This window comes from Martes martes (assembly GCF_963455335.1).
Source record: "Martes martes genome assembly, chromosome: 3".
Taxonomy (NCBI): domain Eukaryota; kingdom Metazoa; phylum Chordata; class Mammalia; order Carnivora; family Mustelidae; genus Martes; species Martes martes.
The window spans coordinates 102,863,377-102,881,047 of record NC_137890.1 but is presented as its reverse complement, the minus strand read 5'-3'; the positions used below and the strand labels follow the sequence as shown (position 1 = coordinate 102,881,047).

The following is a 17,671-nucleotide window of genomic DNA, read 5'->3' as shown; positions in this document are numbered from 1 at the left end:
CACTTAGCAGATATACCTAAAAGGATCTAAAGTAGTCCACAGATAAAGAAAAACCTTTCTTTTGTCTGCAATCAACAAATATTTATTGTGCAAACCATTTTACTCTGGATTTATCCTCCCTTCCCTTTTGGGACAGGTTTGGAAGATTCCACATGTCAGGTTTCCACCATAATGAAGAGAAGAATTTTGAGGTCCAATGCAGCTGACATTTTGGGTCAAAACATAATGATTCTGCCACTACTGAGCTTTGTGAAAAGCAAATCATGGAACCTGTCTAAAATTCTGGTCCTTCAATATTGCCTCCTAACTGTAGGATGTGAAAACGAGAGGATCCCAATTTTTACTCTACATAATGTAATATTACGGTATAATTTCATCTAGTCATCATTGTGTCCTAAATTAGTAGTTCCTAAGAGTCCCACCTCCTGACCCTAACATCAGCTTTCAGTAGCTGAGTACCTTCACCAACAAACATTAGGGAAGGGGTGCCGACAAAAGAAGAAAATTATGCTCTGTAGAAAGATTCCCAGCCCCTGGACCATCTCTGGAATACCTCCAGACTGAAAGGTTTTATCCTGAAGTGAAGGGGTTGGTGTTCTAGGTCCAGTCTGAGCAAGTCTTTTTCTTGGGATCGTGCTGGAGCGCGCGTCACAGCGCATTCATCGCTTTCGCTGGTTAACGCTCACATCTCGGTCCCCCGCTGTCGCTGGTGCGGTCACCCAGCCAGCGGTCGCACTAGTTCTCGGCCCCGCCCCTCAATCGTTCCCCGCCCCACCCAGGCTCGCGCCGGCGGGAACCGGCGCGAGGATGGAAAGCTCTGTTTGGGCGTTCACTGCAAACCCCAGTCTATAGGGGACTCTTTTAACCGTCTAGCCTCACCCCCGCCCCACCCCGCCCAACCTTCAGCCTAATTTCTAATATACCTGCGGACACTTGTCCTCCACACTGAGTCGTGGAAGACACTGGACACGGGGCCAGATCTTGGTTTAAGCCCGGCTTGGAATCCCGGGCCAAACCCGGCATTTCATCTCCGCTAGTCAGCTCTCTGTTTCCTCCGCATGGGGGCCTTATCCTCTGGTTCAGGGCTGTATGCCCAGCGTCTAGACCACTGAGTCGCACATATTGGCCCTCCGTAAATATCTAAATGACTAAATGCATCGCCGTAATGGTAACACCCACAGGCTGTTGTGAAAATGAATGAGTGATTCTGTGCACGTCTACCTCGTGATCTGTTACAAAAAGTACTATTCGCTAAATTTCTCTTATAATAAAGCACACTTAAGTATTTTTTTTAAGTGCTATTCACTAATTGGTTGCCCGGAAATACACACCTACTTCTCTATCACGGTCTCTCTCCCTAATTATGCCAAATAATCCTACCCTCTCCTGAAAGTGTTTCCTTATTATGTGTACCTGATGCTGGTACTATTACTGTGGATGTGCATGTATAGTTACCTACAGCTGTGCTCTGAAGAGTCATTTTATTGTCTGAACGGACTGCATCTGCCGAAAGCGCAGGGGAATGGAGTCAGATGCTGGACCCACTTCCAGCATTGCCGCCTACTGGTTGGGTTATTCTGGCACATCACTACTCTACTCCGGGCCTCAGTGTCTCCATTTGTAGTATTCCCGGGTCTGGAATTCCATCCACGTGAGCAAGGATGGATGTGCCACACAGGACGCGTTGGTCGCCCGAGCTTCCCACCTCCTTTCAGGCGCATCCAGCTTTCCCAAGTTGGGGAACGCCTCTGGGATGCCCTCCACAGCTCAAGACTCACAAGGTGACCTCCAACTAACAGCAGCCGCTCAGGGGATTCCCAGGTTTACCCCAATTAACCTCCCTGGGACTGCTGGAGCGCTTACCCCCACCCCTCCCTCGAGCCTTCCTCCCCCACGTCTGCTCCCTCTGCCCCACCCCGCCTTCCCTTTTCCCTGCCCCGCCCGCGCACCCGCACGGCGCATGCGCCGCCCGCCGAGCGTGTTTTTATAAAAGTCCAGCCTCAGCCAGAAACTTCAGTCTGTTGTCTGCGGCAGCAGGTAGCAAAGTGATCCGGAGGACTTGGGTGCTCCGGTAGCCCCTGCGGCTGGAGAGCGAGCAGTTACCATGGACGGGTTCCGTGTAAGTCCAGTTTCAACCTGCTTTTTCTTAAACGTACAAACACGTAAACTTAGAGCGCAACCTCTCCGAGTGGGCATAACCGACCAGAACATGGGAGGTGCCGGTACGCGGGAGAAGGAGCATGGAAAGGAGTTTTCGTGCGGTTGGTTACACTGGAGGAGGGGGGTAGGATTGGAATCTTTTACTTTGTAAAACCGAGGAGAAAAAACTGGAAGGACCTTTTCGGTGACTGCATGTGTCTCTCTCCCTTGAGTCCTGCGGCGCGCGCTGTGCTTGCATGCTGTTTGCAAACATAAGAACATTCTGTGCACAAGTGCGGAGAAGGCGTGCGCTCTGCCCGCGAACTCAGACCAAGAGTCTCTCCCGTCGGGGAGGAGGAGGGGTTTTGGGGGGGAGTGAATTATCTGAATTGAGAGGTGGAGGGCGGTGCGCGGGGTCTGAGTTCCCAGAGCGAGGCTGCGCCCCCGGTTAATTTCAGGCAAAGGCTCCAGGGGACCACTCTTGAGGCTAGGCGCGTGTTCGCCAAACTCTGCACCTCCCGAGGAGCTGTGTCAGTACCCCCGCATAGTGAGCAGAGGGCGGGAAGGGCGGGCGGACCCAAGGTGCTGCTTGCCTGAGAGAGTTCTGAGAATTGGCCACAGCAGGGAGGTGGCCGGGAGCCGCCGGTGCGCCTCAGGATTGAGGGAGAGACCTCGCGGGCATCGGAAGCGCAGCGAGTGGACCCCGGGGTTCCGTAGTTTGGGATAGTACAGAGGGAGGAGTATTAAGCAGTCACGGTGCAGCGGGACCCAGAGGTGTGCCCTGCGGGGACAGGGGTGGAATGAGGACTTGGGAGGGCACCCGGCCTGCGGGTAGTTGCGGCGCAGACCGGCAGGTGCAAGTGGGGAGACCGTTTAGCTCTCACCGATCCCAATTGCGCTGTTTAACCGTTAGTGGTTTCCTGGAGACTTTTGAAAACCCCTTACCAGGAAGGCTTTTCGTTTCCCCCAGCGGCGCGCAATTCAAAGGCGTTTACGGAGGAGCCGCCCATTCTCTCCCCAGCACCCCGTAGGACTGAACTTGGCGAACTGCCGGGCGGAACCCTGGGAGCTTGCAGCGGCTGGTGGTGGGCGTGGGCGTGGTGGGCAGCCGCGGAGGTCCGGAGTTGGACCACCCGGTCCTTGGTGCGCCGTCCGCCTGGAGGCTTCCAGCTGCAGACCTCCGACCCCATTTACTGGGTCAGTGGCGGGGTGGGAAGCGATCCGGGAGAGTGAGGAAATGAAACTTGGGGCGAGGACCATGAGTGCAGACCCCGTGACCTTCCCCTCCCATTAAAATGCTGCACTCCCTAACGTCCTAAACGCGCCAAGAGATAAACAGGTAGAGACACCCCTGCCCCTAAGGAGCACCAGCTGCGGGCATGTGTGTGGGGCGGTATCCTCTTCTAACACCCCTGTTCAATACCCCAAGGAATAAAGACTCTTCGTTTACGGCCGTATTCTCCTTCCCCACTACGCGTTGCTATAAGTACAGAATGGTTTGTGTTCAGACAAGCGAGGGAAAGACAATGTTTTGTGCCTTAGGAGAAAGTTTTGGGGACTCCCCCCCCCCCCCACCATGCTCCTTCCTCCCCTTTTCCCTGTCCTGGTGAATCTTCGTATAGAAAATTAATCCCACTCCCCAAACACGGGCTTCTATTCCCACTCCTCACCTGCCCCCTCCCACGCGCCCCCCCCCCATTCCGGGCAGCCTAGGAGGGGCCTCTTTGTGTTTTGTTTTGGTATTTTTCCTCCCAAGGTTTTTTTCTTCCCCCTAGTGGGCGGGGTAGAGCAGTTAGCAAAGAAGTGACTTTGAAACTGTCAGAATCTCAGCGCCCTTTTGTTCTAAACAAAGAATTTTCTAATTGGTTCTACTAAAGACAGCTATAATGAAATGACTCTGGGGGAAGATGGGGAGGAGGGCTGCAGGAGTCTATAATTCTCTTGGGCTCTTCCCTCACTACTTCATTGGGAGCAGAATGTCCTGAATAAGGCTGGGATGAGTTGGGTTTTATAAATTACTTTTTAAAAATCGCAGAAAGATTTTTTTGAACTTGGAGAATGCCCGCTGTACTTGAAAGTTAATATCCATTCCCTTGCCTCTTTTGCAGATATACCCTTCAGATAACTACACAGAAGATGACTTGGGCTCAGGCGACTATGACTCCATGAAGGAACCCTGCTTCCGGGAGGAAAATGCCCATTTCAACCGTATCTTTCTGCCCACAGTCTACTCCATCATCTTCTTGACTGGCATAGTGGGCAATGGATTGGTCATCCTGGTCATGGGTTACCAGAAGAAACTGAGAAGCATGACAGACAAGTACAGGCTGCACCTGTCTGTGGCAGACCTCCTCTTTGTCCTCACCCTTCCCTTCTGGGCAGTTGATGCTGTGGCGAATTGGTACTTCGGAAAGTTCCTGTGCAAGGCAGTCCATGTCATCTATACAGTCAACCTCTATAGCAGTGTCCTCATCCTGGCCTTCATCAGTCTGGACCGGTACTTGGCTATTGTCCATGCCACCAACAGTCAGAGGCCAAGGAAGCTATTGGCCGAAAAGGTGGTCTATGTGGGCGTCTGGATACCTGCTCTCCTGTTGACCATTCCCGATTTCATCTTTGCCAACGTCAGGGAGGCAGATGGGAGGTATATCTGTGACCGCTTCTATCCCAACGACTCATGGTTGGTGGTGTTCCAGTTTCAACACATCATGGTTGGCCTTATTCTGCCGGGCATCGTCATCCTGTCCTGCTACTGCATCATCATCTCCAAGCTGTCCCACTCGAAGGGCTACCAGAAGCGCAAGGCCCTCAAGACCACAGTTATCCTCATCCTGGCTTTCTTTGCCTGCTGGCTGCCCTACTACATTGGGATCAGCATTGATTCCTTCATCCTCCTGGAAATCATCAAGCAAGGATGTGAATTTGAGAGCACTGTGCACAAGTGGATTTCCATCACTGAGGCCCTAGCCTTTTTCCACTGTTGCCTGAACCCCATCCTCTACGCCTTCCTTGGAGCCAAATTTAAAACCTCTGCCCAGCATGCACTCACCTCTGTGAGCAGAGGGTCCAGCCTCAAGATCCTTTCCAAAGGGAAGCGGGGAGGACATTCTTCTGTTTCAACCGAGTCTGAGTCTTCAAGTTTTCACTCCAGCTAACACTGATTGAAAAGACTTGTATACATTAAAGAACTTTTTTTTTATGTTACACATTTTTTCAGATATAAAAGACTGACCAATACTGTACAGTTTTTTTACTGGATTTTTTTCTTGTGTTGCTTTAGTTTTTGTGAAGTTTAATTGCCTTATTTATATAAATATTTTTTGTTGTTGTTTTTCATGTGAATGAGTGTCTGTAGGCAGGACCTGTGGCCAAGTTCTTAGTTGCTGTATGTCTGGTTGTAGGACTGTAGAAGAGGGAACTGAACATTCCAGAGTGTAGTGAATCACTTAAGCTAGAAATGATCCTCAGCTGTTTGTACATAAATAATCTCTCCATTCCAGTGGAACATTTTCTTTTTCCTGTTCTTAAATTGTTTGGTTACACTATGTGATTTTGCTGTAGAAGGTGGCACTTATAACCAAAGCCTAAAGTGGTATAGAAATGCTGGTTTTTCAGTTTTCAGAAGTGGATTGATTTCAGCACCTACAATGTACAGTCTTGTATTAAGTTGTTAATAAAAGTTCGTGATAAACTTACTCAGTGTTATATTCTGATTTCTGTGGACATTCCTGTGGCTCACAGAAGTAAAAAATAATAACATATTTATGGCATGTCAGGTCCTCTTCTGGTTGTTAAAATATTTTGCTTAACCCTTATCATAATTCTATGATAGGAACTCTGGCTCAATTATTAATAGTAGAACGATAGTTTGTAGAGCAGGAAACTGAGGCACAGAAACCCTAGGTGACCTGGTTAAAGGCTTGGTAAGTAGCACCACCAGTATTCCGAACCAGGGAATCTGTCTTCAAAATCTGAAGTCTCAACCACTTTCAACTCCTAGACATCAGAAACATCTAACCAGTTCCTATTCCTATGAAAAAGAATCTGAAGGATAAATGTGTGTAAAGGAGAAAAGGTCCGCAATATCACGTTTTAGATTTTACTACAACTGACCCCTTGTATAACCCAGGTCTGTGCTGTGCCAAGCCTGGTATGGTTTTCTCCTCTATTTTTTCTCAATCTGGATACCATCATTCCCTTCCAACAGCCAAAGGAACTGAGATTCACAGACTTGCCGAAATCGGCACTTTCAAGGGGACAAACCAGGAGTTGATTGCATTCATTGTTCCAGCTCATGCTCTTCACCATACCACTGTTGTTCTCCAGAACACCTGGTCATAAGTCAACTGAACTGTTATTGAAAATAAAGCCAAAAGTGAATGTTTTCTTCATAAAATTAACCAAGCCAAAAATACCCCTCTTGCAATATGTTCTATGCAAATCTCAACACTTAATCTATTGTAACACCTAGCACCTCAAGGGTTTAACCAAGCAGATAAAAGTTAAATTGGTACTTTCAGAGCTCAGAAGAAAGGTCCACTGAACCAAGCTCCTCATTGCCCATATTTTGCACAAGATTTTGGAGTCTTATGTAATAACACCCGTAACTATTTACACTACCATTGTGCAAGCCCCAGGCTCTTGAGTAAATTTCAGCTCTGATCTCCATTTAAAGATAATTTCTAAACGATGTAGCAGCCATACCTATCTCATTTGGGGACACAAAAAGGGTACTCCAGACATGCACTCAAAGATAATAACCAGGATATAATCAAAGCAATATTTGGTCTACTTTTCATAATTGTTTCTGGCACAGAAAATCTATTTTGGAGGAAAAATTGCAATGTATTATCTTTCTGAGGCAAATCACATTTGTCGAAGGCAAATTATAGATCCTGTGAAGGGAAATAACTTAATTACTTAAAATAGAATCCAATTTGGCTGTGCATTTCTGCTGCAGTCTATGGATCTGGAATAATTCAAAATGGTATTCCTACTCCACTTGAGAACACAATTAGATTTTATATAGGAAATTATCTTGAGGTTTCTTGGTTTTTCCCTGGGAAGCATAATTGGATCACCCTTCATTTAAGCATAGTTTTACATGTACTCTTTGGAAGGCTTAGTCTTAAAACCATGACCATTGTAAGACTTCACTTGAACTTTCTCTATAAATATTTATTCTTGAGACAATAGAAGAAATCCTTGGAAGGAATTCATTTTCTTTCTCCTCTTGGCTTGAAACCTAGTCACCCCAGATTCCTCTCCTTTACCCTGGAGTCACAACAAAAGGAACCGAGCTGGAACAAAATTCCCAGTGTCACCAGACTTAATGGATATTTCATTCTCCCTTGGAACAAAGGTGGGATAACTCTTTTTTAAATAGAGAAAAAGGTTTGGCTCTCCCCTTGCCCCGAAAGCCCCACCCCCATCATTCTCTGTCCCCACCCTACCATGTTCCAAGTGGCTCCAAAGCATTCCCTCTGTTGTGGTTTGTTCGACAATGCTGGGAAACCCAGTGTGCTAGCCAGTCCTTGTATGAAGTAGCTGATTGTTCCCTCTCCTCATCCTTTATGAATGGGGCCCTTGAAGGTCAGTAATGTAGATCCAGTTGTATAATGGAAGCTAAAATATTTAAATTCTATGCATGCTGCCACTAATGGCATAAATATGACATCTGAGTTATTAATAACATTAAGCTTGTAACTGGGGAGGAAAGAAGATGTTTTTATCTTGCAAAGCCTTTGTTTTCCTAAAATGCCACTGGGCAATTCACCTCCCCCTGCTGTGGGCTTCTGAGCCTCCTTTTGTGGTTATGCCGATGTTAAAATAGTAATTCCAGGGAACCATTTTAAGAGGATAACCTACAGGTTTTATTTTAACAATCTGACAAGCTTGACTTTCTCCAAGCTTATTGTCGGATAGTAAAGGCACCACAAACAGAATTGAGTTGTCATTAAGTCCATGTAATCCTGAGGAGGGCTAAGGACCACTGGAGACAAAATTCACACTACCTTAGAAAATCATCTAGGCATTCCACCAACACTTAAAAATGTGACATTGTAGCCTGGCATCATAGGGATGTACTCAGCCCATTTTAAGGAGGATTCCACTTGGCTTCAATGTGGCTTAGCCAGTCCGTCCTGGAGACCCAAAAGTCAGAGGAATGCCCTTTCCATGAGCACAGCCTAAGAGAAATGCTGTTGAATGAATCCTTTTGAGGCAGTAACTCTCAACTGGGGCAGGGCAGGTGGGGGTGGGGGCAGCAGTTGCCCCTCAAGAAATGAAATATTTTGGGATATTGTACTGGGATGGGTGGGTGGGTGGGTTGTAAAGTGCTACTGGGATCTAGTGGGTAGGAGGCAGGGATGCTGCTAAACATTCTACAACTATCCAGCCCAAAGTGTCCATTGTGCTCAAGGTTGAGAATGCCTTTTCAAGATGAGGGCCACAGGATGATAATGATTATGAAAATAAGGGTATATCCACACAGTATAATCCCATGAAATTATCAATGGACAGAGTTCCAAGGTCTCCCTTCAGCATCTCTACCTGGTCTCACTTCAATGTGTTCTCATTCCTCCTTACTCAACACACACCATTCTCTTCTATCTTTACTTCAATGTCACCTTGTCATAATGAACCTGTCTTTCTGTTTATCTTCTTCTCTCATGCTATGCTAGGAAGATGTCCCACAAAGAGAAACAAATGGTAAAGGGTGACTGCTGTACATTTTCTAACTCCCACCCAATATCTATCTCCCCAAAGACCACAATGTTTACTCAGTTAATCCTCACCCCAGCCTGTGACTCAATTTGGAACATGTCCCACTTTGTTCCTTTTATTTAAAAAATAAACAAGGAGTGATGAGGTACTAGGCCATTGTTCCATTGTCTGCAAGTGACTTGGATTAATTTAAAGCAATCCTATTAAGTCCAACAATTAAAATCTAAAACCTTCTGAAAATCCTTCTTTCAACTGAAAATGCAAAGTGTTTGCAGGCTGAGTTGAGGGATCCACAATATTAAGAAGCCACAGAGGAGGGGGAGGAAGGATTTTTCAAAATCAAACAAATAAAGGTGCTCAACCAAACCATACCAGGTGCTGGGTGTTTATCTGGTAGAGCCAGTCCATGATTAAGTTGATTTACATATTACAGTTCAATTAACTAGAACCCAACTCATCAACCTTCTTAATTAAAGGGAATTACTTCCTCTTATTTGACTCTGTCAGAAGGAAAGTAATATTTATTGAGAGCCAACTGAACTCTGGGCACACTCATCCATGTGCTCCTCAGAAGAGCTCTACCAGTTAGGTATTACCCACCCCATTTTCAGGCAAGAACACAGAGAAATTAAACTACAATAACGGGGTTGTGTTTTTTTCCCTATGCATACTATAAATGGCACTGAAACCAAACCACCACGTTCTGGGGCATGTCCTGAAGTTCTCAATATCTTCAGTCCAAATGCCTCTATCTTTTCTAGGTTGACCTCTGTGTGATCACAAAAACAGTTACCATTCACTTTGAGGGTTTCCCACGTACTGATGTACTTTGATTATTTCATCTTCATGACCACCCTGTGTATGAGATATTATTTTTGTTTTGTTTTAAAGATGGAGAAACTGAGGCAAAATTTATCTAACATCGTATGAGTGGTAAAGTCTAGACTTGAACACAGGCAGGCTGACACCAGTGTGTGTCTTCTTAAGCACTACAGCAACTTTGTTAGCTTCTACCCTGTTAGCCAGGGTAATATCCATGAGGTCAAAAAGAACCTCCATGCTCTTCAGTCCTCTTTAGGCTTCAATAATAGACACTTGCTTGGTTATGCTTTGTAAAGAGACAAAGCAGTGATTTTTTTTTTTTTTTTAAGATTTCATTCATTTATTTGAGAGAGAGAGAGCATGAACAGGAGGAGAGAGAAGGGCAGAAGGAGGGGCAGAGCAGAGTGAGAGGGACACGCAGACTCCCCACTGAGTTGGGAGGGGTGGGGTCAGGAGGTAGGGGGTGAGGGGTAGGGGAGTGGGTAGGTGGCTGGCTCAATCCCAGGACCCTGAGACCATGACCTGAGCCAAAGTCAGACGCTTAAGCAACTCAGCCACCCAGGTGTCCCCAGACACTGATTTTTAGAAAGATTTTCACTATTAGTCACTGAAATAAAATGGGATTAAGTGCCTGGTACATAGTAGGTGCTCAATAAACATTTGTTGAGTGAGGGAATGAATGAAAATCCACAAATTTCCATTCCTAAGAGCACATCACACTCTAAGAATTCTGATTAATGTTGGCATGTGACTTGACCTCCTTCCTTCATTTTTTCAGGCATTCTTTAATTGAACTATTTACTGAACAACACCCTGGACCAGGCAGGTATGCAAATTGCTCACAGTATAGTGGGAGATGTAATCCTTTTGGTGTTCTAGGTAAGGTGGAAAGTTGATCAAAAGATTCCCAGACTTTCTAAACTGCCTTACATTTTAAGACATCAAAATTTCCACCCGTCCACTCAATTTTCCTATTGTATAATACCCACTCACTCCCATTCTGACTTCCACTGATACTCCATTTAGGAAAGAGCAGATCCCTGCCCACCTCAGAAGTTGGGTGAGAAACTCCCAATCCTGGTCTGTTTGCATCATGAGGATAAGAGCAGAAATTCTGCCAAACCATAGGATGTGGGGAAAAGCCCTAACGGCAGCTTCTTGGCCTTCTGCCTACAGGAGACAACTTGTTAGGCCCCTGGGATTGAAGAAAGACATCAGGACCATCATTTTAGGCCACATCCTACTTCCTCTGGCAAGCCTGCTCAGTCTCTATCAGTCCAAAGTGAGCTTTTCCATCTGAAGTTCTTAGCTCATGAAGTCTGCAGTGTGTAAGCTAGCACAAATAAAAGGCTTTTGAAAAATTAAAAGCAGCTTTTGTGTGTCATTACAGTCATTTTTTTTTTCATTTTGAAAAATTTTGCTTCTTAACTCGCTTAATGTCTTAAGTGCTGAGACCTTTGCAGTCTAACATACTTAATTCATAGATTTGATCTGATTTGATGAAAAAATAATCAGATTCCATAAGGTTGTGTCAGTGTTGGCTAAAATTATATAAGGTTAGCTCAGTTGGTTAGAACCTGATGTTTCTAAAGCCAGGATCAAGGGTGAGTCCCACTGGGACCATCTTTAAAGTAATGACACCCGTAGATGCAAAGACAATGTCTATCTGGTTTATAGCTGTATCTCCAGTCTCGAGGACAGGAGGGGAAAGCTTTTTCTGTAAAGGGCCAGACAGTAAATATTTTAGCCTCAGCAGACCATACAGTTTCTGTCATAACTACTCAACTCTGCCATTGCAGCAGGAAAGCATCTGGAAACAATACATAAATGAATGAACATAGCTGTGTTCCAATAAAACTTTACCTGTGGACACTGAAATTTTTAAGTATCTTAAAATAATATTCCTCTTTTGATTTTTTTCAACAATTTTAGAAAAATGTAAAAGCTGTACTTTGCTCCCAGGCTATGAAGAACAGGTGGTGGGTCAAATCTGACCTGCGGGGCTATAGTTTGCTGACCCCAGGTCTAAACAATGCTTAAAATATAGTAGAAATTCAGTAAACGTGCATGAATAAGTGAAACTCTAAATATAGGAAAGTTTACCCTTAAGTTAGCTTAAGGAACCAAGAATAAACCCAGTGAACCCATGACCTTCAACTATTTGCAAAAATATCACACCTACCACTTACAAAGCACTTGACTATTCACAAAATGCTTTCACAGGTGGGACCTCAACATGGTTCTGTATGCAGGTTTGTGCCATATTGGCTGGCAAGATCCTCCTGCCTTACTAGGTCTATTATTTACGGAAGAAAGGTCTGGGATAACAGAGTTGCCTTTTTTATCCACTTTTGCACTCTACCCCTCTCATCTCCCAGAGTGTGGGTGAAGGTGGCATCTCCTTTCATAACTCCCTGTAGGGACAATGACAGCTCACCAATAAAAGTTGTTGAGGTGCTGACTCACCTTTCTGGGGGGTGAGCAGCACAAGTTTTTCTTCTCCAAAATGATAATCACCAGTCACAACTTTTGGCAATGGCTCCCCAGTTAGTAAATAGGACAAAAGAAAAAGCCATAATCCACTGCAATGAATAGTGTCACAGCCACAAAATCCTAAGAAAAATCAATGGTGCAGAAAGCAGATTTGGACCTCACTCCAGCTTTTGGGGGACTGGGGATAGTTCTGCTCTTCCCTTTAAGCCTTCAGGTACCTCACAGGAATGTCAGAATTTATCTCCACGTGGGTGCCACTCTTAGGTCTCTTACTAAAAATGTCCCCAAGTGAACTTCCTCACTTTATAGAACATTCTTTCCAAGGTGAGAAGCCCAACTGCTGTCTCAAATGAGAAGAATCCAAAAAGCTAAAGCAACATTAAAGTACTTTCAGTTTTAAAGAACATTTTCTGATAGTATAAAAATGATAGTATGATAGTATAGTATATGATATATAATATATGACAGGATTAAAATGACTGCCCAGTCACCACTGCCTGGAGTAAAGGAAGACAAGCTATACTGGCTAAAGTGGCCTTGGAAAAATATCCCTGGCTGAACCAAAACCCTATCAGTATGGAGTGAAAAAAAAAAAAAAAAATGAGAGAAAGAGAGAGAGATGTGGGAGAAATAATAAATAAAATGAGAAGGAACACAGAGTGCCAATTCATAAAAGAGGAAATAAAAGTGATAAACAAAAATATGAGGAAATGTTCAACCCCACTGGTAACCAAATAAGTAAAAATCAAAACAACAACACATTGCTTCTTATTTATCAAACTAGCAAACATTTTCAAAGTAGCAATGTCCCAAGGGCAAGGACCCACGGAGCCAGGCATCGCTGAGTGCTGCAGGTCAGGGGCAAATGGATCAGACCCTTCTAGAGTCACTGGCACATGCCCTGGGAGTTGTGATGCTCATTCCTTTGGACACAGGGAGACTATCTCTGGACATTTAATTTCAGGAAAAAATTCTAAATAATAAAAATATTGTGCACAAAGTTGAGTTGTGCATTTAGAACTAAAAAAAAAAAAAAAAGGCAAGAAGTCAAATAAATACCTGCCCTCAAAATGGGGATTAAGGAAGCTATGGTGAATCCATAGCTTGGAATATAATCTAGCTTCTTAAATAACGTTTACACAGGCTACTGGAAAACTTTTATGATGTTTGAGATAAAAGAAGCAGGTTACAAAATTGTGCGTGCTATCTGATATAAATGTTTCTGAAAGTCTATGCATTTGAGCACTGGGTGTTATAAAAGACTGATGAATCACTGAACTCTACCTCTGACACTAGTAATACACTATACATTAATTAATTGAATTTAAATAAATTTTTAAATGAAAAAATAAACATAGTTTTAAAAAAATTCTATGCACATGAAAAAAGATAAATTAGACTGTTATTAGCAGTCATTAAGCCATAGGCTTTTTTGGTTGATTTTTAAATCGTGGTTTCTCTGTATTTTCAAAATTTATTATAATGAATAATGAAAAGATAATCAGCTTGTTTTAAAAGGCATAGGGCAGGGAAGAAGGAAGTGTACAAGCCCCTTCCTAGGCTATAAACACTCCAAGATAGGAACCCAGTCTTTTCCTTTTTTTTTTTTTTTAATTAGCTCAGGGCCCAAGTAGGTGCGACATATGTAAGCAAATCAAAATCTAAGCCTGTAGTAAAGGCCTCAAGGTTATAAAATCAAAATGCTAAGGACAAGCAATGGAAAATAGACAATAGGCTTTAAAGGTATAGCAAATCAAATAACTTCCTTTCTTTGCTTCTAGATCTTTTTTGTGTAAGTCTTTCTATGGGCTCCTAGTAAGGAGTACTCCAAACCACTTCTGTTATGATGCTACCCTATTCCAATCCATCTTTGCTCAAAGAAAATCTTACACTTTTTAATGTGCCTCAGTTTATCTGATTTAAAAATCAGACATGTACATTACCCTCAAGGTATTTAGAATCTAGTAGTAGAATTTACTAATAGCAGAAATCTTAACATTATATTCCCGATAGAGCCTTTGATATAATCCAGTGTTTCCGAACTGACAGTCATGATATCAGAGAAGGGTTCTAGAGAATTCCACAAGTAGAGGAGAATGGCAGCCACAGGCCAGAGTATGGTTATGGTGAGTGAGACAGTTTCAAATCAATACATAGTCATGGCACCATCCTTACAAGACTGGCCTCTTAAGGCTCTCATAGAGGTGATATGCCTCTGAGGGCTCTCAAAAGACTTATCTCAGAGAGGTCAAGTCTTTCAAAATCCACAGGAAAGTAAACATGCTAGAAAACCCTTAAGGAAATCTCTGAAACCATTAGGCATTCATATATGACGGCAATACCGTGGGGCCTGAAATGGAAACAATGTGTAAGTGGTCAACCCTAAATACTCCATTTTGTATTGTATTAGAAAGGAAATGTCATGTTAGGGAAGAACTTCCTTCATTCTAATAAGTCCCCAAAATATAGCGGCACACAACAATGGTGGCTGACAGCATGTAACATAATGCAAGTTTCGGAGGCGGGAAATGCCACCACAGCAAGACCAATGTTCACTTTTGTGAGGGGCATACCACAAGCCTATTACTTTTATTACTTGAGATAGGTTCAGGAATCAGGTAGACAGCAGGGACTAGAAAGGAAAAGTTCTCATTTGTTTTTTTTTTCCCTATGGTTAAAATGAAATTAATGTTTTAATAAGTAATATTTTTTCATAATTTGTATTTTTCTGGGAAACAAATTATCCTATGTGTATATAATGTATATAAATTCTCTTCAGGGGTGCCTGCGTGGCTCAATTGGTTAAGCATTGCCCTTTTAGCTCAGGTCATGATCTTAGGGTCCTGAGGTTGAGGCCCCAAGTGGGGCTCCCTGCTCAGTGATGAGTCTGCTTCTCCCTCTCCTTTTGCCCTCTTGTTCTCCCTCTCTCTCTTTCTCTCTCTCAAATAAATAAATAATATCTTTAAAAACAAAAATCTCTTCAAAACACACATTTTAATGAGAAAGATATGACCTGGTTAGATTTCGATTTTAAATTCACATGGTAAAGAAATTTTCCATGAGTAGTTTCAAACATACAGTCATTTATGAGTTATAACTTGTTTCTTTTTTATGATATGTGATGTACTTCAACAAGCATTAGAAGTCCACTCAGGTATTACAAAAGAATTTTAGCCTTTATACCTCACTGTCTATTTTTTAGATACACTAATATAATTCTTTGGCTATAAATCAGACATTTGCCTTGTTTCATATAATTTTTATTTTTCATATTATTTTATTGTATTTTATTTCTATTTCCATTTGCATCTAACACAAAGTAAAACACCTTAAACCAAAGAATTGTTCACTGGCACATTTTTATGGGCTTCTGTTATGGGCTTTAAATTGTACTCCCCAAAATTCATATGTTGAAGCCCTAACTCTCAGTACCACAGAATGTGACTGTATTTAGAGATGGGTTCTTTAAAGAGGTAACTGAGTTAAAATTCAGGTCTTTGTGGGCCCTAATGCATGACTGATGTCCGTGAAGAAATTAAGACACAGACACTCACAGAGGGAAGACCATGTGAAGACACAGGGAAGAGATGGCCATTTACAAGCTAACATGAGAGAACACAGAAGAAGCTAATCCTGCTGACACCTTGACCTCGGACTTCCAGCCTCCAGAGCAGTAAGAACATTTATTTCTGTTGTTTAAACCACCCAGTCTGTGGCTCTTTGCTATGGCGGCCCTGTCAAACTAATACACCCTCTACATAAAATGCTATTGCAGTAGGTCATGTTCTTGTCTCTCCCATTTAATATCAACAGAAAAAAATGGTTCTTGAGATAGACATTCAATCATTCAACAAATATTCATCAAGCCTCTGCTATGTGTAAGTGTTGGGATGTGACCATAACAAACAAAATCTCAGGTCTCATGGAGATTAGAGACTAGTAACAAATTATTCTTCTTCTGGAATTCTTCATTTCAGAAATAGGCCCCATACAGTGAGCAACTATAAATCTTTAGAGAATGAGCTTGGAAAGGAAAATTGAAAAATCAAAAGAAATAAAACCCTAGGGGCGTCTGGGTGGCTCAGTGGGCTGGGCCTCTGCCTTCGGCTCAGGTCATGATCTCAGGGTCCTGGGATCGAGCCCCGAATCAGACTCTCTGCTCAGGAGGGAGCCTGCTTCCCCCCTCTATCTGCCTGCTTCTCTGTCTACTTGTGATCTCTCTCTCTGTCAAATAAATAAATAAAATCTTAAAAAAAAAAAAAGAAAACCCCAACATTTTAATTTTATATTGTTATATTACTGGAAGCCCTCTACGTTGGTTGGATATTCTGGGAAGCAGATGCTGAAAGATGGTCAGGAAGGCAACATGTCTATTGGAGCTCTGTTGGAGCTTGGGTGTGACCTGAAGGCACTCAGAGCTAGAAACTGTCAGCTAACTGGGCTCAAAACAAGTTCTTTCTTGAAGGAAGTTCTGAGAAACACCTCCACGGCTATTGCAGCCCTCAAAAGGTAAAACAGTAAACTGATTTTTGTAGAGAGGCTTTTGAAAGTCAATTGAATTTAAATTTAAAAAAAAAGAAAAAGAAAAAGAAAGATATAAATGACTGCTTTGCTTCTGCCATGAAATAAGAGCTGAGTATTATAATAATATCAGAGAATAGCCAATGAGGTTTATATTGATGATGTTCATTATTAAGAACCAATTAACCATTTACTTATATTAAATATCTTCTTTTTATGACATCAGGAAATTGTTCAATATATTTAAGAAAGATAAAAAAAATAAAGTTAAGCAATTTCTTTTTTTCTTTCAAGATTTGATATAAATTCTAGTTACTTAACATATAGTGTAGTATTAATTTCAGAGGTAGAATGTTGTGATTCTCACTTGTAATGAGCACCCGGTGCTCATTACAACAAATCCTTAATGCCCTTCACCCAGTTACCCCATCCCCCTACCCACCACCCCTCCAGCAACCCTCAGTTCGTTCCCTATCGTTAAGAGTCTCTTATGGTTTGCCTTCTTCTCTGTTTTTATCTTATTTTTCTTTTCCTTTCCTTCTTATTATGTTCATCCCTGTTTTGTTTCTTAAATTCCATATATGAATGAAATCATATCGTGTTTGTCCTTCTCTGACTGACTTATTTCACTTAGCATGATAGACTCTAACTCCATCCACATTGTTGAAATGGCAAGATTTCAGTCTTTTGATGGTTGAGTAATATTTCATTATATATATAATATATATTATATATATTTATACCACATCTTCTTTATCCATTCATCAGTCAATGTACATTTGGGCTCTTTCCATAATTTGGCTATTGTGGACATAACTGCTATAAACATTGGGATCCAAGGGCCCCTTCAAATCACTATGTTTGTATCCTTTGGATAAATATCTAGTAGTGCAATTGCTGGGTCCTAAGATAGCTGCATTTTTAACTTTTTGAGGACCCTCTGTACTGTTTTCCAGAGTGGCTGCACCAG

General features: G+C 42.7%; 1 protein-coding gene across 1 annotated transcript; it reads left to right on the top strand.

The window, feature by feature from the left end:
• The first annotated feature begins 2,015 nt into the window (after nt 1-2,015).
• Nucleotides 2,016-5,833, top strand: CXCR4 (C-X-C motif chemokine receptor 4). Its single transcript, XM_080799352.1, has 2 exons — nt 2,016-2,119; nt 4,248-5,833. The coding sequence occupies exons 1-2, from the start codon at nt 2,105-2,107 to the stop codon at nt 5,292-5,294; spliced, it is 1,062 nt and encodes a 353-aa protein (XP_080655478.1). The 5' UTR covers nt 2,016-2,104; the 3' UTR covers nt 5,295-5,833.
• Nucleotides 5,834-17,671: the final 11,838 nt, after the last annotated feature.